General features: G+C 32.2%; 1 protein-coding gene across 1 annotated transcript; it reads left to right on the top strand.

The window, feature by feature from the left end:
• Positions 1-626: 626 nt before the first annotated feature.
• On the top strand, positions 627-24,942 carry LOC148276681 (uncharacterized; the record flags this gene model as incomplete). Its single annotated transcript, XM_088233929.1, has 13 exons — positions 627-914; positions 3,391-3,576; positions 5,870-6,026; positions 9,718-9,845; positions 11,764-11,892; positions 12,687-12,807; positions 13,244-13,398; positions 14,179-14,326; positions 15,528-15,728; positions 21,171-21,394; positions 22,470-22,651; positions 24,102-24,283; positions 24,809-24,942. Coding segments are annotated over exons 1-13 (2,184 nt in total), but the record flags the coding sequence as incomplete, so codon positions are not given.
• Positions 24,943-24,947: the final 5 nt, after the last annotated feature.

The following is a 24,947-nucleotide window of genomic DNA, read 5'->3' as shown; positions in this document are numbered from 1 at the left end:
CATCATTGAAAAGAAATATGTTTTTAAACTACAAACAACCTGCTTCCACTATCCGTCAAAACAAAACGAAAGGAAAAATTGTTTGATAACTATAAAAAATAGTGAAGGCAGGTTGAAGTAAATTTTATTTAATAAACACCCTGAGGGCTCTTACAATATACAGTTAAAAGTACAAAAAGCATTATAGAAAATAACAAAAAATAAAATCATAACTGTTACACTAAAAATGTAATTAATTCTAAGAAAAGAAAAAGGAAATAAAGTGAAGATGATAAACACATTAAAAAGAGGAAAATTGAGGGGATGGCCATTCAATGGATAGGATAGCTGATTTGATAGCAGAGTGGTGTGGAGCAAGTCCAACAGCTCAGTATAATTATTAGCTGTTCTGTGGATGCTCACTAGGGGAGGGGAGAATGGTGGGTGAAGTTTGTCCTATTGTACTCACACTGGAACATGTGTTGAAGTCTGGTGATCCTTGTAGATACACAAAAGATTATCAGGGACAGTAATTTGGGCAATCTATTATTATCTATTATCCATTATTGTTGCATTGCAACTGGTCGGCAATAAAAAAAAAGTTGCTAAAAACAAAATTTTATTTTAATTGTAATGAATAACCACAAGGTTAGTACTTCAAACATAAATTTGATATATTTTTTGTTTACTAGGCCGAAATGTCTCAACACAACGGGCACTCGTTGGACATTTCAGAGATGGATCAGTTGGGAGCGGAGCCTATTCCATACAGCGACAGAGCCAAGCCTGAGAGACCACGCCCCATACAGCAACACAGCATTCATTCTGTGTCTTGGAGGTGGGCCATACTAGCCCTCCTTGTGGGCTGTCTGTCCTTCTATATAGTGCACCTTATAGATCACCATCTGCCCAAAGTGGTCTCCGAATATGAAGTGGTAAGTGTTATTTCATATCAGCATTATTCTCATCGTTAATTCAATACAGTATCGATGTCAGCTACGTAAACTATTATGTGTTGGAGCTGGTAGAAGATCATCTGTAAATTTTTCTTTGTGGTTTTAAAGGTGTTTATGTTTGGGATTACAGTTCAAGTGACCAGTTTAACCTTAGAAGTCTATGTTTTAATCAGGCCAACTGTGAACCAGGCATCGTAGGTTCGATTCCCGCCTGCAAGAAAGAAATCCAAGAAAGATTTTTTCTAAATTGAGGACTGTTTTTTCAAAACATGACATTTGCTTGAAATATAATTTTTTTGTGCCTTTCTTTTGCCTGTCGGTGAACCAAGTAAACACACAATTTTTGCTTGTGTAATTACACACATTTTGTCACCTTTTAAAACTTTTTGTTACACACGCATTAGCAAACCTGCCCGTTCCTGTAATGTAACCGACGATGCAAATTGCACTTAATTAATTAACATCTCGGCAACTACTATGAATATTAACACAAAATTGTGATCTTCAAGTAAACCTTAACACATAAGAAAAAAACCCACATATTTCGGTATATTAGATTATCTGAAAATAAAAAAATATTGAATACCCTGAGACAAATATATAAAACATTCATTTGATAGAAAGAGGTGTAAGCTGATTCGATCACTAATCAAGGCAAACATATAATTTTAATAAGATGAAAAGAGACAGTGATTATCAGGATATCATTTTCTAACCTCGGGTTACCTAAGATTAGTTAACCTTAGGTTTAAGGTAATCTCAGGTTCCCACACAGTGACTTGAGGGAGTTTTTTCACACAGTGTGTTAAAGGTTAAAGATTTAAATTGACTGTACTGATTTTTTTCCATACAGCTTATAAAATATATAACATTTATTTGCACACTCTGATATTTAGAAACAGTCTTCTTTGTATACAAATAAAGTTATCAATAAAACAAATTCTATTAATGAATACCTACGTAATGCGGTTAACTGCATTAAGGAAATCCACTTAATTCTTTAGATGTGTCGAAATTTTAATCCATTTCAATTTTAAATATCAAATTTATCAATTAACAGTGTCAATTTATGACTTTTAATTTCCATTTAATCATTTTCTTTCTTTTTAGATAATTATTGTTTCACCTTATTATTGAGTTTAATAATTAATCTAATCCGGGGAATTACAAGAAATAATAGACACTTTTATACAATTTAAAAACTACTTAAACGCCGTCAAAGATAGCAAACAATAAGACTTTATTGAGAATTCTGAAGAATTTCTTTGTTATCAAAAATGGGTACAAAAATATTATCCAAAATTCACTTGTTTTGATAATTCAAAAAGGACATGAAAGCTAGTTGTAAAAAAATAGAATCTCTATGGGTAATTTATTTCTCGAATGAATGAATCGAACTTGAAAATAAAAATAAAAATTGAAATACATATTCTCGACTTATAAATTGTACACGTTCAGTCGATTGCACTTAAATTATTGATACAATAGGTTTTTCTAGTGCAAATGTTTTATTTTCATTACACAAATTTATTATGGCTGTATAGGAGCCATTGTTATAATTGACGGGAAAAAATATGGTCAGTTAAAAAAAACTATTACCTATTACATATTATATAATTATTAGCGAGCTTATTGCAAAATGGCAATTTCTACAATCCAACCAATAAAATAAAGGTGTTATGTTTATAATTTAAAATTTCATATTGCTTTAAAAAACGTATTAAAAAATAAAAAGTAAACCATATTTTTTATTATTTGTTTTACCTAGTTTTAAATTGACCGCTTTATTTTAATTTCAAATCATTCAAACTTTACTTATTTACATTAATAATTTATAACAAGATTTTCTTAAATGAACCATTATTTTTTATTTGCTGATGTTATGTTTCTATTTAACTTTATTTTTATTTCATTTCCATCAAATTGTTTAGTTTTAATTATTTTATAAAGTAACATGTTTCATATTATGTGTTACATTGAAATTTGTTCACTGCTGTGATTATTTTTGTAAAAAGTTTTTTGAACTGTTTATTAATAAACAAAATAAAATAACAATCCAAAAAAATAACAAATAAATACAAAAAATAATAATATACTTAATGGAAATTATGCATAGTTACAAAAATAATCTAAACGAAATCAGAATAGTAAATGAATATCAAATTAAAAATAACAATACGTAAATAATAAAAACAAGAGAAAAGAGATAATGGTATTTTTTGGTATTATGTACCAATTAAATTCAATAATTTGTTGTATCCTTAATTGCTTAAATATTAAAAAAAATTACCAAAAAGGAAAATAATTTTTTGATTTAGACAAGTGTATTTTTTCTAAACAAAATTATTTAAACTTGATGAAAAATTAAAAATAACTTTAAAAAAGAAAATTCACTTTACAGATATTACTAGTGCAATGACGTAATGTATTTTTTTTTTTAAATTCTGATTTATAGACATACCTTAACAAAACACATCTCTTCAGCGGTGAAAGATCCAGGAACTCTCTAAAGAAGCTGACCAGCATGGGACCCAGAGTTGTGGGGACTCCGGAGAACAGAGTAATGGCTCCTGCCATCATATCCGACGAGCTAGCTCAAGCTAAACTCAAGGCGCATTCTTCGCAGTCTCTGATGTTTGAGGTACAATTAAAACGATTTCGACTTATGACCTGTAACTGGCAGGCATAGAATTACGAATAGTCCAGAAACCGCATAAGCGCATCAAGCAGAAGGCGTCTAAACTACTCTTAAAATAGTAGTTTTACGTTTTGACCCATTTTTTTAAAGTTGTTTTTTTTTATTAGTTTCTTTGTAGACGTCGCTCAGTACGCAACTCCCGATTTGAATTCAACTATGCCGTATTGTGTCGTTTTAAAGTGTAGAAATACTGCTGGGATCTTTAAGAAACAGGACAAGATCACACTTCATGTATAATTAGCAAATATGTGTGTAAGTAGCAAATGCACTACTTAAATTATTTTTTTTTATCTGTCAGATTGTCAAAGAAAACAAAATGGACATTTCGTTAGTGTTGCCAGGGTTGTAAATTTTTTTACTCTACTTTGCTAATCTAATGAGAGAATTTATGAAAATTGGACCTCGGATTAAACAACGCCGTGGTGGACATTTAACCGACATTATCTTTAAAACATAAAATATTATTTAACATGATATAAAAATATCCGTTTCATGTAAAATAAAATTTGTTTTATGTTTTAAATTCAAAGTTCATTAATTCAATTACTCTTATTAAATGACCCTATACTTATCTACTCTGTTGAGTAAATTTTAGAAAAATTAACAAATTGTTTTTTTTTACCTTACATTTGTGTCATGGTTATATTCTTCGCGATCTGGCAATATTACTCGGTGACTTCAAGTATGCGCGCGGCGAAAGTGTGTCTAAGTGGGGGAATTATTGGACACAGTCCGATGTATTCAAATATGATTCTACGCTCCTTCTGGACTATTCTTAATTCTATGTATGCTTCACTAACTCAATGGAGAATGCTAAGTTTGCAGTATCGAGTAGTGTAATTATTGGAATATGTATGATTTAGAGACGGTTTTGAATTACGCCTTTATTTAGGTAGGTAGATTTTTACGTTTAGTTTATTTTGGCATCAATAACAAATTTTCTGTTTTTGGTGGAGATTTCTAAGTTTGCTTTTAATACTCTTGTATGACCGAGTTATGCTGCATTTCATTTTCTAATACAGTGCCCTATGCGACATCGGGTGCGGATGGGGATTATAATGATAAGTTTTATTTTTAAATATTTTAATGCCTTTAAACCACAATTTAAATATTTTTTATATGGGAGTTGCGTTATTTTTTACCTTGCTTATAATATACAAAGTTTATATTTCAAAAACAGGATTTTTCTGCTATTATATTACTTTATTTTAGCTAAACTGTTGGGATCAGGAAGGATATTCTAATGTGGACCAATCAGGTACTTTTCAGCATTTGCTCATTTGGAGAGGAAACCACATAAAACTTTTCAGGAGAAGCCGGCCTGTTGACTACTGTCAACAGGCCTTCCGTTCCACTAGAAGAGTGTTTGGCATTTTGTTCCCTATTTTGGTTTATTTTACCACTTGTGTAAGGCATGATGGTTTGTTTTCTTTATCTCTATTTTGAGTAAAAATAAATATATGGTTTTTTATTTGATTTTAAACACAACATGCTAAATTGTTTTTGATGCATGTACACATATTTTTACTAAGCAATTAATCCATTGGAGATAAGATAAAAGGTGTGATATAAATAATCCGTAAACTTTTCAATATAAATCAAAACTTGAAAACTGATATCAAATGCATCTAATAAAGATAGTTCTAGACATGCCCTTCCATTTATTAGGTTACATTTTTTTACGAACCATGATTATACTGTGATTTTTATTTCTGTAAAATATTTATTTCAAACAAGCAAATTAGCCAGTAAATGCTTATTATTTATTTATTTTGAAACTTAAAATAGAGCACATATAAGCATATTTCAGATTTAGTGCTGCTTTTCAAGTTATTAAATAATGGTCCTGACAGTCCCGAGCTTTTCAATTGTGTGAATTTTTATGCGAGACAGCGTGGGACAAGACAAAATACTAGTTTTTGGTTGATTAGCATGGTTTGAATTATCTTAAATACTCACCTATTCCACGGCTCCACATGTTAGCCAACAAACATGGAAACTTAGATTTATTTCATTTATCTTTATACCAATTAAAATCATTACTTTTTAATCACCTCTTTTCTAAATTATAAAAATGTAAGATTCATCGCCTCTGTTACTTCAATACTTTTTATATATAAACTTTTTATTTATTGTTAATTTGCTGCATACCTGTGCTTTAATTTCTTGTGTATGTAGTAGATAAAGTAATTGTTCTTTTTGTTAATAAACCATGATTATCATTATATTTTTACAGACTCAAAGAGGAAGCGGAGCATACACCCTAGAATACAACCCTCGGTTTACAAATGTTTATGAGAATATTCAAAATGTTGTGGCCTTTCTGGAAGGAACCAACACAGAACACAGTGTCCTGGTCAATTGTCATTACGATTCTGTTCCTACAAGTGATGGTATGTTTTTATGTTCAAATAACTAAAACGTAAAATCTTTCCTTAAAACCAAAAATGTATTCTGCTGTTTTTGTCTTATAGTATTTGGTGTTAACATAAGTTGCGTCCATTTTTTTCTAAATGAAGAGGACAAGAGAACACAACAAAAAAAAGTTACATCAAATTAGTCAATAATGTATTCTCCTTCATTATTTTACAACAAATTAATCAATAATATATTTTCCTTTATTATTTTACAACAAATTAGTCAATAATGTATTCTTTTTCATTATTTTACAGCAAATTAGTCAATAATGTATTCTCCTTCATTATTTTACAACAAATTAGTCAATAATGTATTTTTTTTTATTATTTTACAACAAATTAGTCAATAATGTATTCTCCTTCATTATTTTACAACAAATTAGTCAATAATGTATCTTCGTCTTCTTAAGCCTCATTCTCTCCACTGCTATATAAATACCTCTTCCAAACGTCTCCATTCCTTCCTATCACCCACTTTCATCATCCATGTTTTACCGACTATAGAGGCAATGTCATACACCCATCTTTTATGTGGCCTTCACTTCTTTTGTTTGCCCATGGTCTCCACTTTATTATTCTGGGTGTCCACCTGTCACCACTTTGCCTTGCCAAGTGTCCTGCCCACTGCCATTTCAATTTTACTGCACGATCCATGATATCCACGACTCCGGTTCGGCGCCTTATTTCTTCATTTCTTATTCTGTCTCTTAGATATACACCAAGCATTTGTCTTTCCATGGATCGTTGGGTACATTTTAACTTCAAGCTACTTTTCTGTGTTACATACATGGTTTCTAGTCCATATGTTGTCACCAGCAATGAGCGCGATTCATAGACTTGTCTTTTTAAGTATCTAGATATAGGGACTTCTTTATTTTCAAAAATATATTTTAGTTTGCCAAAAGCAGCCCAACTTAGCCCTATTCTAATTGGTAATAATAAAACTTCATGAATAATGTATACTCCTTCACTCCATGTGTCGAAAGTGCTCACTTTCGTCTACTTGACATTCCATTTTAGGTTGTAATAAAATCTTGTTACAATGTTTATATTTTAAAGTTAGAAAGAGTACAACGTAAATTCCTGAGATTCATAAATTACAAACCTAATATACCTACTGAAAATATTGATTACAATAATTTATTATGTACACTAAATATGTCAACTCTTTGTAAAAGAAGAATTATAAATGATCTATAAAATTTATATAAAATAGCAAATGGCGTATTGGACGTCCCGGAATTAACCAGTGTTATCAGCATAAAAGTACCTGTTCGAAATACTCAGCAGCTAAAGTTATTTTTTAAATCTCCTGGCAGCCACAATTATTATTACAATTCACCAATACCTAGACTACACCTGCTAGGTTACGAGTATGATGAAGTTGATATATTTCGTCTGTCTTTATATAAATGTAGGTTAAGTATTCAAAATTATAAAATTTCTCAATATTGTTCTTTATTTACTATTTTTTTTCTCATGTATCTCTATAATAATGTACATACTTATGTGTATGTATGTGTATGTGGATATATGTGTATATATATGTGCATGCATGTATGTATATGTGTGTGTGTGTATGTATGCATATGCATGTGCATGTATGTGTATATCTTTTTATATGTAAATTTATTAAATATTTTTCTATGTACCCATATACCTATGTTGGAACATTTCCTTATTTTTACTTATTATTGAATCTTTTAGTTTTTCTTATGTTATGTCTAATTTTAACTAAATGTACATACTTATGATTCACTGCTGCACTTGAATGTAATTCTAATCAATGTTAAAGCCTGTAGGGCGTGTAAATTAATAAATAAATAAAATATTTTATGTAACCAAAAAGCTAACACAATATCTTACTCTAGCTGAATGGTGTGACCTGTACCTATCGTTCAGCTCGCTGCCATAATCCTTCTACGTTCACGTGAAATAATGTGAGTTGATCTGCGAGCCAGTTTAAAACTCCAGCTCGAGTACTTGAGCTGCGAGCTGACCTGCAGCTTAAAAAATAATCTTGAGTTACCCATCTCTGGGACGATGTCTCAGTCCATTGTCCTGTCATCCAAATTGTTAAGGACAACAGGTTCGATGCTAGGATGGGAAAATATAATCCTGTCTTCATGCATATTAGCTAAGCAGAATTATTATGTCTATGACATATTAACAATATTTTAGAAATAAAATAACTTAAGAGGTTTCGATTATCAGTACGGGTTCAAATAAAATATTTGTTAAATTTTTTTTTTTAACTATTTGAAGAAGACATTAAATTAAAGCATTTTTATGTTGTTATGGCAACCGACGCAACAGATTTCCGGTTTCCGGGTTAGCCATGTTTTTTAAAAATATTTAGCATGTTTTGAGGTTGGTTAAGTTGGTTACTACAAATTTTCAAAAAATGAGATTGATTCATAACTGGCGTCAAATAATCTTTGTTTTAAAAGTTATTACAAATGTGCTGTATTTTATAAATACAAAAAACAATGCTTTATGATATTCTGGTTATGGTATTGTTGATTTGGGATGAGCTTTAAACTAGAATTAAGAATAGTCCAGAAGGAGCGTAGAATCATATTTGAATACATCGGACTGGGTCCAAAAATTCCCCCACTACGCTCCACTTTCACCGCGCGCATTGGTGATGTCACCGCGTAATGTTGCACGATGGGAAAAAATATAATCATAACACAAATGTAAGGTAAAAAAGAACAATTCGTTAATTTCTTTAAAATTTTATTGTACACGCGGAAACATTGATTGACACAACAGAGTAGATAAGTTAAGGGTCATTTAAGAAGAGTAATTGAATTAATGAACTTTAAACTTAAAATATAAAACTAATTTTATTTAACATAAAATGGATATTTTAAAGTTTTATTTTTGCCATCCAAATTTTTAAGTTAAATAATACTTGATGTTTTAAAGATAATGTCGGTCAAATGCCCACCACAGAGTTATTTAATCCGAGGTCCAATTTTCATTAGTTCTCTCATTAGATGAGCAAAGTAGGGTAAAAAAATTAACTACCCTGGCAACACAAACGAATGTCCATTTTGATTTCTTCGACAATCTGACAGATGGAAAAATCCACATAGTAGAATTAGGCATAGTAGAATTTTAAATCAGGAGTTGCGCACTGAGCGAGGTCTACAAAAAACTCATGGGTCAAAACGTAAAACTACTCATTTATTAGAGTAGTTTAGTCACCTTCTGTTTGATACTCGTATGCAGTTTCTGGACTATTCTTAATTCTATGGCTATATGTCACAATTATTAGTTACCAGCGTGTGCCAGAAACCTGACAAAATTATAGTTATATGGTGTTCAAGCTTTAAATGAAATAAATAAAAACAAACTGTTTGACATTCCTTCAAACTAATCAATAAAAGTCAGTTAAACCCATGTTTGTCTTATTTCTGGTCAGTAATGATTCACCGTTCAGATGTGTATTTTGATCACTCACAACCTGAACTAGTAACGTCGAGAGCGGCGTAATTTTGAAGTTTCAGTGGTGGTTTTCAAAATTACAAAACTTCAAAAACCTTATAAAATCTATTAAAACCATTGAACTTCTTTATTATCATTTAAAATTCTAATAAAAGAGTATCTTTCATCCAATCAACTTACATTTGATAAATCGCACTAATCAAATTGATTTTAGGGGCTTCTGATGATGCTATATCATGTGCCATAATGTTGGAGCTGGTGCGAGTTCTCACACAAGCTCCCGAACGTCTCAAATACAATGTGGTCTTCCTTTTCAATGGTGCTGAAGAAACTTCATTGCAGGTCAGTTTATATAAATTAATTTATAATATTTATATGTGTCTAAAGGAAAAATGCGTAATCATTGAACAAAACAAATGTTTTTTTTAATACAGTGGAATCCGGATATTAGAATAGTGGACAATGTTATCAGTTGGCTATTGTTATAATAATCAGTCAGTTGCAAAATCACTTATACTATGGGTGGCCAAAGTTTTAACCACTACGGGCGACCGTTAATTTAAAATAAACTCAGATAATATCAATACCATATTCAATATCCTTTTATTTTAATAACAGTAATTAATGATGACTTGACACAACTATAAAAATAGTATGTAAATAAAACAAGATGTTCTTTTATTTTAGTTTTATTAATCCAAGCAATATGCTTATTATTGACTTGACAATTCGTAGGTAAATGAACTATTTATCGATTCAATTAAAATAATTTAATCAGAATAACATATACATGACAAACGAAAATTCAAGTCGTACATATTATAAAAGCCAAAAAATATGTAAAGAGAGTATTGCCAAAATAGTAGGAGAATCCTGCTCCGGAAAACCCTTTCAAATACATGGAACAGATCAACATCCAGAGCGATGTTGTTTAGCATAGTGGTAGCCCTTCCAACAGGCATAGCCATCGGCAAGTTGGTCCTGTATATTGGAATATGAAAGAATCTATGCTGACGCTGTCTTAGGTAATTATCAGGAATATACAAACCAATGCTCACCACAATCACAAAATTATCGACCATACTGCTCAACAATCGATAAAAATGTGTAGTCAAACACACATTGCTTCTAGTCTCTTAGCTGTTGTAGCTAAGCATACCCTGAAGAAATTCAATCGAGTAGAGCCAAGGATAATAATGTCTCATGTAGAGATATCTCAGAAACTTCTTTTAGATTTTCTCTATCATAAGAGAGTACTTCAGTTCATGTGGCTCCCAAATCATCGAGCCACTCTTGAGTCTACTTTGCACCGAGAAGTTGCAAAGAATTCTCAGTACGCGGGTATTTTCAAAAACCCTGGCAGTACGCAGAACGAATCTTAACATCTTCAATTGTTTACCACTGATTGTCTCTGTGTGATCATGAAATGTTAGAGTGCTCACAAATCTAACTCCCAAATCCTTAACATTTGATGTTTGCAGCAGATTCTGGTCATTCATTTTGTACAAAAAAAATAGAGTTTTTTGGGTCCCGGTGAAGAACGTGACCGAACACTTGGAAACATTAAACCTAAGTTTGTTTTGCCTTCCCCATTCAGATATATTAGATATATCCGCTCGGAGAAGACGAAAATCATCAGAAGTTATCACCTTCAAGAAAAATTTTAAGTCATCCGCAAATAACAGAAATCGCGAGTTCAAAATTACATTTTCAATATTAAAAATGGAAAACAACAATGGACCTTGGTTAGAGCCTTGCGGGACACCAGAGAAAGTATAGAAACACTCTGATGTGAATAGACCATAGGAGACGTATTGATTTCTATTTTGTAGGTTGCTCACCACTAATTTTAACAAACCATGCAAGAAACGGATCTAACACAGCTTTTATAAAAATGACATCATGGTTGACAGTATTAAAGAGAGGGCGCACTGGAAACAGAATATTGAATATTTTCAGCAAGCTTTTCAAATTTTGGTTCATAGCTGCAGATGCCAAATAGTCATCTGTCAAATAGGAGCAACAAAATCTATTTTGTGATTTGTTGATAAAACCTGTTGAGTTATAAGACTATAAATAAAAGTACATCATAAATAACCCCACATATCATGGCATACACAAAAAATAAACGATTAATACAGTTATTGCAATAATGTAATCAGATTAATGTATCACTTGTCTTTTATTTCTATAATAAATTACAATGCACCAAGAATTTTCACTTACGAACTTGAATGTTATTTTGATGTTTTATTTTCAGGGTTCTCATTTGTTTCTGACCCACCGATGGGCGGCTTCTGCTCGTGTTCTCCTCAACATGGAGGCCGCAGGGCAGGGAGGAAGGTCGATTCTATTCCAGTCGGGACCCAAAAATTCCTGGCTCCTCAAAGTAAGTCATTTTAAATTAAAAATACCGTGGTTATAAGAAAATGAAAATAAAAACTTTAGAGGTTTTAAATTCTACATTATATATGGAAATCCCCTTCTCAAAATGTTTTCCCTCTCTGTTGCAACAAATTTAGTTCTAAATAACTTCCTAGGGAGGAAATCCAGCCTGTCTGCAAACATTTGGACACACTCAAAACATTTCTGAATTAACTAACTTATATAAGAAGAAGTATGCGAATTGGAAAATTGTTTTCAGGCATTGCCTAGTAGGTGAATGGGTCAGCCTGATGAATTTCATCCATATGATAAAGGTTTCAGGTCTTTTACTTCACAAAAGTCAACAGATGGATGATTTGAGGAAATGTGGATGTTTAAACATAGGCAGAATGGTGAATGTTACAGTGTGTAAAGTGGCCACTTAAACCAGCCAATGACAGGTCATACTCCATTCTTAAAAATCCCTCTCTGTTGCAAAAAATTTCGTTGAAAATAAACACGCCTGTTATTATTTTTGAAAATTGATTAATTTACTTAAAGTTGAGAATGCTAACGGTGTAGTGATTTTAGGAGAAAGTTGGAAGAGACGCACATGGTAAGAAGTTAGAAAACATTGCTCTAAATAATTAGCATTTTTTTTACACTCCTGCAGTATTTTTGTTTGATTCAAATCCCAAGTAATATATTTACAGAACGCATTTTTTAGGATCCCCTGCCAAAAAATCAATCGATAGTTTGCGGTATTTCAGTATCACCAACGATGTATTAACTTAATTGTGAAATACATATTTGTTTTAGTATTACGCAAGAAACGCTCCACACCCCCACGGACTCATATTGGGTGAAGAGTTGTTCCAAACTGGACTTCTTCCTTCTGATACAGATTTCAGGATCTTCAGAGATTTCGGGAATATTCCAGGTATATTTTACAAACAACTTATAATCAATTATTTCACATCATTTAAAATGATATTGTCGCTCCCCCTTTTCGCACCCAGGTATAAGACTGCATTTGTAAACCAAATGCAGCTCTTACAATCATCAGTTACGTGAAGGTAAGGTAATCAGTCCTACGCTTCAGGTGTCAGTCAAAAATTTGTCCGACAGTTTGTGGGCAGATTTTTTCTTATTCTTTTCCACATCTCATCACTTATTATACTTCCACATTACTTATTTTAGTAATTGTGAGGAGACAAAAGTTCGAAAGTAACCGGGGACTGCTCGCAACAGACTAAAGTTTGTTCTATCAAACATTTGCTAATTGACCGCAGCTCGAGGGACCATATTTTAAATGCTCATATTTACTTTAGTTATGTACCTCAATGACTAAATGATGACTTTGTTTTGTTCTCCAGGACTTGATTTTGCCTTCTGCAGGAATGGGTATGCGTATCACACCATATATGATACAGAGAGCTATATACCGGCAGCTAGTCATCAACATATGGGGAACAATATCCTCTCGCTCATCAGAGTACTCGGCCATGCTCCTGAATTGGAAAATATAAAGGTACAATACTATCACCATCTATTCTGATTTTTTAGGGACATTCTGGGTATTTTTATAGTTCAACCAGGGTTGCATTTGACGAGAGTTCATATACTAAAAAATTATGAGGACTTAATTTTAAGTATACAAAAAAAAATGTATTTGAATGTTTACAAACAGCATTCATTTTTTGTATATCCCAATCAGATTCTTTCCTTAAATTTCATATAATTTCTACACATTTATTTCTATTTGCTGGTTTTTTGACAATGCTAAATAATTTTAACTGACATTTAATATATTTTTGAAAATTGTGTTCTTAATTCTTGCATTAAGTGCACCCCTGTTGGTAAAAAGAGCAGAGTTTTACATTTACAAAAATAAATCTAAATTTGAATCTTAAACACCTATGTACCTATTTACAAATTAAAAGTTACACCATATTTTTTTACGATTATTCAAACGGTTTTTACATGCTTTCACAATACAATCAGACATTTCGATTTCAAATTAAATGTTTTCAGGCGTACGGTACACAAATATAACTATTTTTGAAAAACGTAGAACCTAACAATACAGAAAATTTTATTCTGATACTCTGTATAAAAAAATAACAAAATCGGTTCAGTTTTGAGGTATATACGAGTATACACTCAAATCTAGCAAAAGCAAAGTATTGTTGGGTTCAGCTCGTAATCTATAAACTCCTAACCCTTTTTTGTTCCATATTTCAAAATACAAGAGTTAAAAGGGCCAATGTACAGAACAAATTTGTTCATATTTTTTATGTTGTTTTTACAGGAACATTCTGAAGGACAGATGGTATACTTCGACTACCTGGGATGGTTTATGGTTCGTTATTCCCTCGGAGCTGGAATAGCCATCAACATTATAGTGTTCCTTCTCTCCATCTTCAGTGTAGTCGTATTTGTTGGACGCTTGTCTCAATGTAAGTTTCCTCACAATGCTCTTTAATGATGTTCACGTAAACATGAATCAAATTGAATAATATAAAAAACTTGTGGGTCTATCGATACTAATATTATAAGTGCGAAAATGTATTTGTGTGCTTGTGTTTCCTTCACGTCGCAACGGAGAAACCAATCGACTTAATTTTTTGCATTGGGATAGCCGAAGACCTGAGAAGTAAAATAAGATACTTATTTTTCAAATTGACATTAAAAAAGAGCCCTAAAACAATAATGAAATATTGCAACATTATTTGGAAAGACTGCCAAGTAGCCTATCAAATACTCAACTATGTAGCATTCTATAAGGTTCATTTTGCCTTTATTTGAATGAAAAAGGGATTCGAAATGTTTCTAACAATTCGCCTGACTATACAATTTAAAAAAAAAATATTGCAACAGAGAGGGAAAACATAAAAAGGGAAAAGCTCTGTAAGTGCCTAGACTTCCGTATTCTCTTCTCAAAAATGTTTTCCTTCTCTCTCGAGTCACGATTTGTGTTTAATTTAAATAAGGGATTAAAACAACTTTAGCCAAATATTATTTAAATGCCCGATAAATTAAAACAAACTTTACTAACTATCTCACCCCTCTCCTTACCAAAGAATCGTTGATCACATGTTCTCAGTACATCTCACAAATCTGTTGATAAATGTGGACTGGTTTAATTGGATTAACTAAACAAATTACAGACCTCATCTCAGAAGAGGCGAGGCGTTAAATTTTATTTGGCATTTCAAGCAAGCCCCACAGAGCGTATGTATGAAATACAAATGGAACTTATTTTCTGGATTTACCTCGCATAAAACGCGTGTTCCGCGTTTTGCTTAACATTTGTTTAATACACCGGGCATTATAAATAACTGCTTAGTCGATTTGATGCTCCCCGTTACCAGCATATTATTTTCTTTCTTATTTTTTATTCCTTGTAATTTTTTTATATTTATTTACATAGGATTTCTTCAATCTCTTGTAAACGTCAATGACTTAAAACTGTGTTATCCAATTTAAATATCAAAAGGTAATTTATTATAGAATCGTATGCAGTTTGAGGCAAATTAATGACTTTTTTTGCAGTCTAGTAGTGGGCACAGTTAGTTTATCTTGTGTCGAACCTATGGAAATCTCTGTGGAATGTTCTGCTGTCTCGTAATCCGCCCCAAAATTTATCTGTAACTCTAGGGAAGTGGCTCCCTCAAGGATGGGGTCCCATAGTGAAGCTGCGGGGTCCAGTCGGCAAGGCCGTGGAGCCCCTAGAGAAGTTGTGGGACAAGAGGAAGTATCGGCTCTCTTCCACCAAGAAGAGTGACTCCATGTATGCTCACGTTGGGCAGAGAAACGGAAATGGAAATGCCAATGAATTATTCCAAACAAGAAACCAAGGTACCTATCATTTTATTAATATTTTGAGTTTGTCAGACAAGAGCTGGATTCAACCTCCTTGGAAGCTGTTAATATTAACATATTACAACAGATATAAAAAACATTTTAGAGAAGGGCATATAGGCTTATGACCTGTCATTAGCTAATTTAAGTGGCCACTTCACAACTGTGTAACATTCACCATTCTGCCTGCATTTAAACAGCTGTATTCCTTCGATTCTCCAATCTGTTGATGTCTGTGAAGTTAAAGAGCTGAAACCTTTATTAATACAGGTGAGATTCATTTGATTAAAATATTTGGTTATCGTTCCGTGGCTAGTAGGACTCACGAAACCCACTCTACCACGACTTGATTCCCATTTTCTAAAAGTTTTAAAAATATTTTTTTAAATGAATAACTCGCTAAGCTTCTTCTTTAGAGGCTTGTCAGTAGGTAAGAAATAGGATATGGAAAGAAGTTATGAAAAATATGCCAAAATACCCAGACCAATTGAGGAAATATGTTATCTTTCTTGGATTTTTTCTTGAAACTGGCGGGAATTGAACCAGCAACGCAAGTTTCACAGTTAGCTGTCTTACTAACTGCGCCACGGCGCCTGTCGAAGTGAGTTTTTTACAACTCGTTGAAAATGGCCATCAAAATTGAAATAATAAACAAATATTTATTTTTTATTAAAATAAAAAATTCACCTACATGCTTACTTGACAAAACTTGAAAATATTTTTGAATTTTAATCACTTATATATTATATTTTTATTAAAATAATTTAATCGGATGAATCTCACTCGCATCAATACAGGTAATTTTAGAAACATCAACAGATGGAAGAATTGAAGGAATATAGATGTTTAAATATAGGCATAATGTAAAGTAAAGTGGCCACTTAAACCAGCCAGTGACAGGTCATACCTTTTTCAAAATGTTTTTTATCTGTGTTGTAATATGTACATACAAAAAAAATACATTGAATAATAATGCTTCACAAAGATGGTGCTTTAAATATTAAATCGGCGAGTACGGCCAGTAAAGCAAAGATTTATAAAAACACTCACAGTGAAATACAGAATCGAGTGTCTTAATATATATTTTCTTAAGAACTATTTAAATCCACTGATACACCCCCAGTTTCTACCCCCTCTCTTAGTTACTGCTTCAAATATTAAAAACATACAAATTTAATTTTAGGGAACTTTAAAAAAAAAAAAAGTTATCTTACATTTGTGTTATGGTTATATTTTTCGCGATCTGGCAACATCGCGCGGTGATTTCACGAATGCGCGCGGTGAAAGTGGGGCAAAGTGGGGTTTTTCGGACACAGTTCGATGTATTCAAATATGATTCTACGCTCCTTCTCTACTATTCTTAATTCTATGGTTTTTTAGTATAAAATTTCAACCAACTCTTCTTTTGACCAGACGGTTTTTTGGTTGGCTGGAAGATATTGCTTTTAGCAATAAGTCCACCAAATTACTTATTCTTTGTATTTAAAGTTTCAAATAAATAAAATAAATGTACAATACAGCACTGCTGTCAATGACAATGTTCATAGATTACATTATATAATAAGGTATCTACATAAACATGATAAAAAAAGCACAAAAGATTATTAAGATCCAAAAAAACAATAGTAAACAAAGACAAATAAGTCATTAATTCACATTATGATACCTTCTTAGAGAGGAAGAGTATTTTCCCTCCTCTAAAATGTTCTCCATCCTTGTTGTAATTTGTTAATAGGAATAACCATGTTTTGTAACTATAAGTCTCAATTCAGATGTAAATATTATATAATTTTAGTACTTTAATTAGATCCATTGAATCTAGATGCAGTTTCTCATCAGCCCGCCACAGAGATCCCCCAACAATCGGAAGTGGAGACACGGATAAACACACCGGCCTGACCTTGCAGACACAATTTGTTAAATATCCCAGTAAAACTATAAACCTTATATTCAACAAACATCATTCTTGGCGCTTCTATTCTATGGTCTTCAATACTCTAACCACTCTAAGGCGCCGAGTTGAAAATGTACGGAAAGAGGAAAAAAGGGTGGAATTGCCAAACTGTTGGCAAACAGAGTTGTCGTGCTGAAAACAAATTCGATGTAGTTTTAAATATTTAAATATATTGGTTATTGGGGTAGTTTAAAGAATCAAAATGTTTGATAATGGACTGTTAAACTAGGCCAAAAAATTTAAAACAAGTTTTGTAACTTCAAATAACTCCGCTCATGACGTCATGAGTTTTCGTCAATGAGTTAAGTAGAACCCCCCGGCTTTTAAAATAAAGTAAACATTGAAAAAAAGGCTACCCGGAACCCGGAAATATATCACAAACTCAGAGTAATAACTCTCTAGAGAAGCCCTTAAGCTCCATTGCACAGAACAAAAACGTTCCTAATTTTCGGTTTGGTTTTAGTTTAATTATTAGTTCAACAACAAACGTGTAACGGACGGTTTCAGTTAGCGCTTGCGATTCTCAACCCAAGTATCTACGGCTTGTTGTTTTGCTGTAATCTATAGCGCTTACTTTGTGGTCAATAATCGTACATTGTTTTTCTCCATATGTGCGACTCTATTATGTTATTACTCTAAGATCACAACACTATAATTGATTGGTAGTAGTTCACATGAACTTGTGACGTTTCAAAGTTCATTTTTCACACATTTTTGAGAAACTTGGCCGTGATGACAGGCGCCACAGCGCAGTTGGTAAGACAGCCAACTGTGAAACTAGCGTCCCGGGTTTGATTCCCGGTAGTTGCAAGATAAAAATCCAAGATCTCAATTGGTCTGGGTGTTGTGGTATATTTTCCTTCCATATCCCATTTCCCACCTGCTGACAAGCCTCTAAAGAAGAGGCTTAGCGGGTTTTTTCTTTTAAAAAAAACATCCAAATACTGTAGTTTTTACCGCGTGTAAGAAAATATTTTTTGTATCCAATTTCCTCTAGCACTGAACGTCCTCATTGATAAGGCGCCGTTTTTTCGATCATCTCAGGAGCATTTTAAATGACTAGATACTGTTAGGAAACTCAGGAACGACACATACCTATTTACTGGCTCAGGCTTACAAAAAAATCTAGGTTAAGTCTGAACATTTCAACAAAACGTGATATGAGAGTTATGTTTGAAGAAAATATAATTTATACTAAAACAAACCTTAACGCCGTTTTCTCATAGGGGTAGGCAGCGATATTAGCATACCACATTGGTCTGTCGATGTTTGACATGTCCATCCAAAATTTATATTAACTATTAACGCGCCATGAATAATACAGTTATGTTTGTGTAATAGAAACAGAATTCTAAACAAGTGTTTTTGACTCGATTGCTCTTAGTTAAAAATCAGGAAATCGAGTGAAGAAAAGTCCACCCCAAAGTTCGCCTACTATGCTTGAGATCCTGGGTTCAATACCCCTCAAGGCTGATGAAAAACATTTCTTTTAAATGTGCTTCATTGCAATATTTTAGTTTCCCTGGACTGGCACATGAAGCGTTAGACTGATCACCTTACCTTCCAGTAGCAGTTGATTTAGATGCGCTGAATTTTATTTGACAATGCAGTGCCCTTTGCACCACCGGGTGCGGATAAGGGTTTGATAATGATGATAACTTAAAGTGTTATTTGAATGGGTATAAAATTGTTATTTAAGTCCTTTTGGTTATCAAAAACCACACTTTTAAAATTATTTGTCTAGAAGATCCTGCTTTGGGATTTTTGCAAAAAATTCAATGTATAATAGATTTAGAACGGATATTTTTAGTAAAGTCGTCGTTTTTATAGTATATTTTAAATGACAACGCAATTTGGTTGGTTCACCCCTTTCTTTCTTTTTCTGCATATTGGGTCTGCCTAAATCTGTTGGATCTTTTGCTTATCTATAAATGGGATATTAAAACAAATAAGTTAAGCTTTAATGCATTAATATTAATTACTATTTAATAACAAAAATTGCTTTAACCACATACCAATATCATGTTTTAAAGTAATTAAAATTCATATTATTTTGCCTACACTACTGACATCTATGAATTATATTCCAAACTGCCAAAATTAAAATGGCGGCTGCTAACTTACACTCTGACACTTATTAGATAATATTATTTTATTGACAACAATTTATAATAATTATTCATGTTTAAGTTATTAATCAGGATATGATAAATATTATTGCTTGCTTTCTTTCTGCCACACATGCTAACATGTATAAATTCTTCTCTTTTCTTTTCAGCTGTTTCTTCCTACTTTATTTCAATTCTGACAGCTTATTTCAGGGGCCGGCGTGGCATAGTTTTTATCATAAGGCAATATTTGAAATCACTTGCAGACAGACATTTCAATTGATTGATTTATTGCGAATGTAATTTATCTACAAAAATATTATTCTTTAAACAGTATGTTCAGTACTACGCAAAATATAAAATGTTCTGAAGTTCAAACATTCAAAAAAGAAATACAAAAAATATGGAGACACTTACTGTTAAATAATTTATTTTACATAATTTATAAAAACAATAACATAATTTATGACTGTTATATCAAAATATATTAAAAATCATAAATACACCGGTCATGTTACATGCGTGAACTCCTGCTCACTGCCAATAACCAGCTGATTTAACGAATTTCTTATTTTTTTGTCTCTTTCACACAAACACCGGGCACGGAACAGCGTCTCTGTCTTCCTTGTTATAAATTCTATTCCCGTGCTCTTTCTTATACAGTAAAACACATTTATTATGGTATTGGCATCACTTTCATTCGTATAATTTTTAATTATTATAAAATTTATTGTTTAATAAAATCCAGCATATTTATACAAATTTTGCTTTCCAAATCCGGTGTGAAAATGTCCATTCAAAGATTACAAAAAATACAACTTCCATCATTTAAATAAATAAGACAGATATGAGGGTATTAAAAGCAAACTTGGAAATCTCCATTGAAGGAGTAACGGAGATTTTTGCAAAAAACTTTGAAAAAAGAATTGTGAAATTTTTAATTATGCTTCACCAACTCAATGGAGAATGATCAGTTTGCGGTGTCAAGTAGTATAATTAAAACCTATTTTTGTAAGATTTAGAGATGTTTTGAATTACGCTATAATTTAGGTGGGTAGGATTTTATGTATAGTTTATTTTGGCATCAATAACTAATTTTCCGATTTTAGTGGAGATTTCAATATTTGCTTCTAATGCCCTCATATATTAAGGACCTGTATCCTTTGTAGACTCGTGTGACATCATAGACACACAAGAGTTAAATTAATTACCAATTTCTAAAAAAAAAAAATATATCGTTTTATTTCAAAACCATAAGAAATCAGGTTTCGGCCCTACACAAACTAATAATTTATTTGTAATTCTCTTCCATAGAATATTTTCCTAAATATGATTTCCTTTTTAAAAATCTCTTATATATTATAATTTCCTATATAGGTATGGCTTGGATCGAGTTGGGTTTTGCTCTGGGCGGTCAGATAGGCGGCATGTTAGCCGGGTTCCTGGCTGCCATCACCATGGGAGCCTTCATCGATGGCGTGGCTCCTCTCGCCATGCCCTGGTTCTCCAACGTCTGGCTCATCTTCCCCCTGTACTGGTGTCCCACCCTGGCGGCCTATGGGTTGGTCATCATGCTCGTGGACTCGTGGAGACGGAACAAGGTAAAATAAAACGTTTTTGTCAAAATGGCTTTCAAAGATTCATACATTTTGTTTTTTTAAATATTAAACGACTAAGGGGGTATTTCACCATCTCCTTGTAAAAACCTGTAGCTCAATCACAAATAACTATTGACGTGTTAATAAGCGACGTGATAACAATTTCTCACCATGGTTGTTTATCATATTCACGATCACAACAAAACATCCGTGAACACCTAATATTAAATGTCAAAATATTTACGTTTCGCAACGTATAATCCTGTTGCGCAATCACATTTTCAATTTCACCGGTGTAAACATAGAAAATATTCAAAAACTGCTATTTTCATTTATTTGTTTATTATTTATCATGCTATTTATTGCATTTAGCCGGCTGTTGGCAAGCCAAATGTCAAAAAAAGTAGTCGCCATAGTAATTGTAATTTAATTTTTCCCTTTTTTGTATTAGATACTCCTTACTATTTTGCAAATGCAATATATTGTATTATTTTTTATAGTAAACGCCGATTTTTCACCAATTAACTATATTTATTTACGCAGAAAAAAAAACCGACACGAGCGTCGACTTAGAGATTACACATGCATTGACTTCTGACTGCGATAACTTAAGCATGTTCATTATTGTTCATTGTGATCGCTCAAATGCTTAGCATGTTTTTGAGCACGTCGATAGTTATTTGTGATTGAGCTACTGATTAGCTTATATGTCAGCTAAATCACATCTAAGTTTAAAAATGGATTTTTTAATCTCTGATTATCGCAAAAAAATGTTAATCTCGTTTAAATCGTAGGTATTTCCTGTGTTTAAATCTCATTTGAAAATGGCGACGATCGCGTTATCGTTATGACAGCTCACCTCAAATTGTTTATAGCGGTGAAAACCGTTTATAATCGAAATAATTATGTGAGAATCTTAGATTTTATGTTAAATTAGGTTGGTATCCTATCAACAAAATATAATTAAACTCGATTAGAGCTTGTTTAAGGAAACATTATCTCCATACGATTTCAACTTATGACCCGAATGGCAGGTTTGAGTGACGACTTCACAACTTTGTCGTCTATTTTATTTCAGCGTGGACTGTCACAATCGATGGCAACCCAACTGAACCTAGTGGCCGCTCAAATACCCTGGGCTATTATCATGTTCATCATGACTTGTGCCGGAGCTCGATCTGCTGCCGTAATCATGCTTCCGCTTCTCTTCTCTGCCATAGCCAACCTCATCATACATTCTCTCCCCTCTCTTTCGATCTGGTAAGGGTGTAATTTTTTTATTGATTTCATGTAGTATTTATCTGTTTCACTAGATAAGCCTGTATCAATGCATAAATTTGAATCACATTGAATTTTACAATCAATCTTATGATATTGAAATAATGAGGTAACATTATTATCATAAGAGATTTATGTATATTGGTTGGTCACAACAACATTTCTACAGAATATGCGTACCCATAACTATTGTGTAAAAAATATTTTAAATGAAATATATTTCAACATAATACAATAATAGTGTCATTCACATTTTTAAAATAATGCATTTTTTAGTCAGCAAGAAATTACGAATTAAAATTAGTTTTATTATTTTTTCCTTGGAATATTGGATACATTTTCTACAATGGTTTAAAATACGCATATTTTTAATGGAAACGTTCAGTGCTACAGGAAATTGTATATAAAAGATGTTTTCTAACATGTTGTAAAAATTAGAGTATTTAATTGTATGACAAAGTACCTCAAAAATGTATGAAAAAAATAATCAAAATGTTTTGTTTAGTTTAGTATAATCTTTATGTAGGACTCATTGAATCATTTATGAACGTCTATATAATACAATTTAACAATTAGTAAATTAAACACAACAAATGAATAAATTCAAATTAAGAACACAATTATAATCAACAAACTAAAATCACTAAACATGAATCTAATGCCAAGCTGTTTTGTTCTGCAAATATTCTTTGACTCTATAGTAGCTCTTTCCAAACAGCCTGTGCTTGACAAAATCTTATAAAATTTTGTTGGCAAAGACTGAATTTCAAAAAGGTATGCAGTTCGAGGCAAAAAATAATATTTTTATGCAGTCTAGTTGTGGGCACAACTAGCATATCTTTATTTCTCGTGTTGAACCTATGGAAAACTCCGTTCCTCTTAAACTCATCAATATTTTTATGAACAAAGATTTTATAAAGATATTGACATGCGACTGTCAATATATTGATTTCTTTAAACTTATCTCCAAGTAACTAAATGTTATTAAATATTTGTATATAACCACTTACCGACTTTTCTATGTCTACCGGTTTCAAGACGTAGCCGTCTCTTCATTGCAATTAAATGACTTAAAATGCAATTCTTGTCCTTCAGTTTACGTCGGAAGAATATCAAGAAATTTTGATATTCGTGTTAAAGAACATATGACATGAGGTGTCTTCACAATTAACAATTTCTCCGAATTCGCAAATCATCTAATCAATTTTAATCGAATCTAAGCGAGTATGGTTTTTCATGTTTTTAGCAATTGGATTAGATTAAAATATTACCTACCACTTTTGACTTCAACTTTAAATAATTGAAAACATTTGCATTTATATATTTCATGTCTCCAATTTGAAATCTCTTATTTTTTGCATGTGTAATGACTACACAGCACCGTAACAAATCTACGATTTTATGTATGTAATGATATTACATTTGTTCACAGTTCACACCTGGGTATGGGTATACTTGGTAGTGCATATTCCTACCATCATCTTCCAGATGTACATCGTCCTTCTAGCGTACATGCTCTTCATCCCAATTATGGGACGTTCCGGAACAGTCAATGGAGACCTGTATATCGGAATTATCACAGCGGGATTAATTTTATATTTGATGTACTTTTCAGTGAGTACTAATTTTTATTGTTAAAATGTGTGTGCATAAATACACTAACATCTTTAAACATGGTTCTTTTTACACGGTTTAATAGTTGAAAAAAGTAAATGTTGAATATTAATTTTACAATGCGTAATAGTAATATAATTATATTATTCATTATTGGAATGCCCAGCATCACCTTTTTACTTACATGGCGTATAATGTACGATAGTAATAGTGAATAATCTTTGTTATGAAATTTTTTAAGTATTTGATGTCATGATTTAAGAAAATATATTTAAAAAAAAATCCTAATTGATTTTTATACAAGGTAACTTGACCAGCATTATTATTTTTTTGGTATATTTATTTTTAATGGTTTTTCACCCCAACACTGTGTGGAACACACCTCTCGTGTAAAAAAGGTTACAATATGTATATATAATTTATTTATTTCTTTGATTATAAAACGCCATCCATTGGTATGGTGCGAACTTATTTTTGGAGACCAAAAAACCATTAAAAAAATAAAATGATTCCTCTTGTTTATAGATTCCTCTTCTAAGCTTACTGAGAAAGGCAGGAATGCTGTTAGCATTCCTGATAGCTTTTGCCATCATAATGCTCCCCCCGTCTCCCTGAATACCTCTGTGGGACATCCCTACAGACCCGGACCCAGCAACCCGGTGCA

Source organism: Micrasema longulum, unplaced genomic scaffold (genome assembly GCF_059751315.1).
Source record: "Micrasema longulum isolate JH-2025_06_02 unplaced genomic scaffold, ASM5975131v1 h1tg001164l, whole genome shotgun sequence".
Classification (NCBI taxonomy): domain Eukaryota; kingdom Metazoa; phylum Arthropoda; class Insecta; order Trichoptera; family Brachycentridae; genus Micrasema; species Micrasema longulum.
This window is presented reverse-complemented; position numbering and strand designations above follow the sequence as displayed.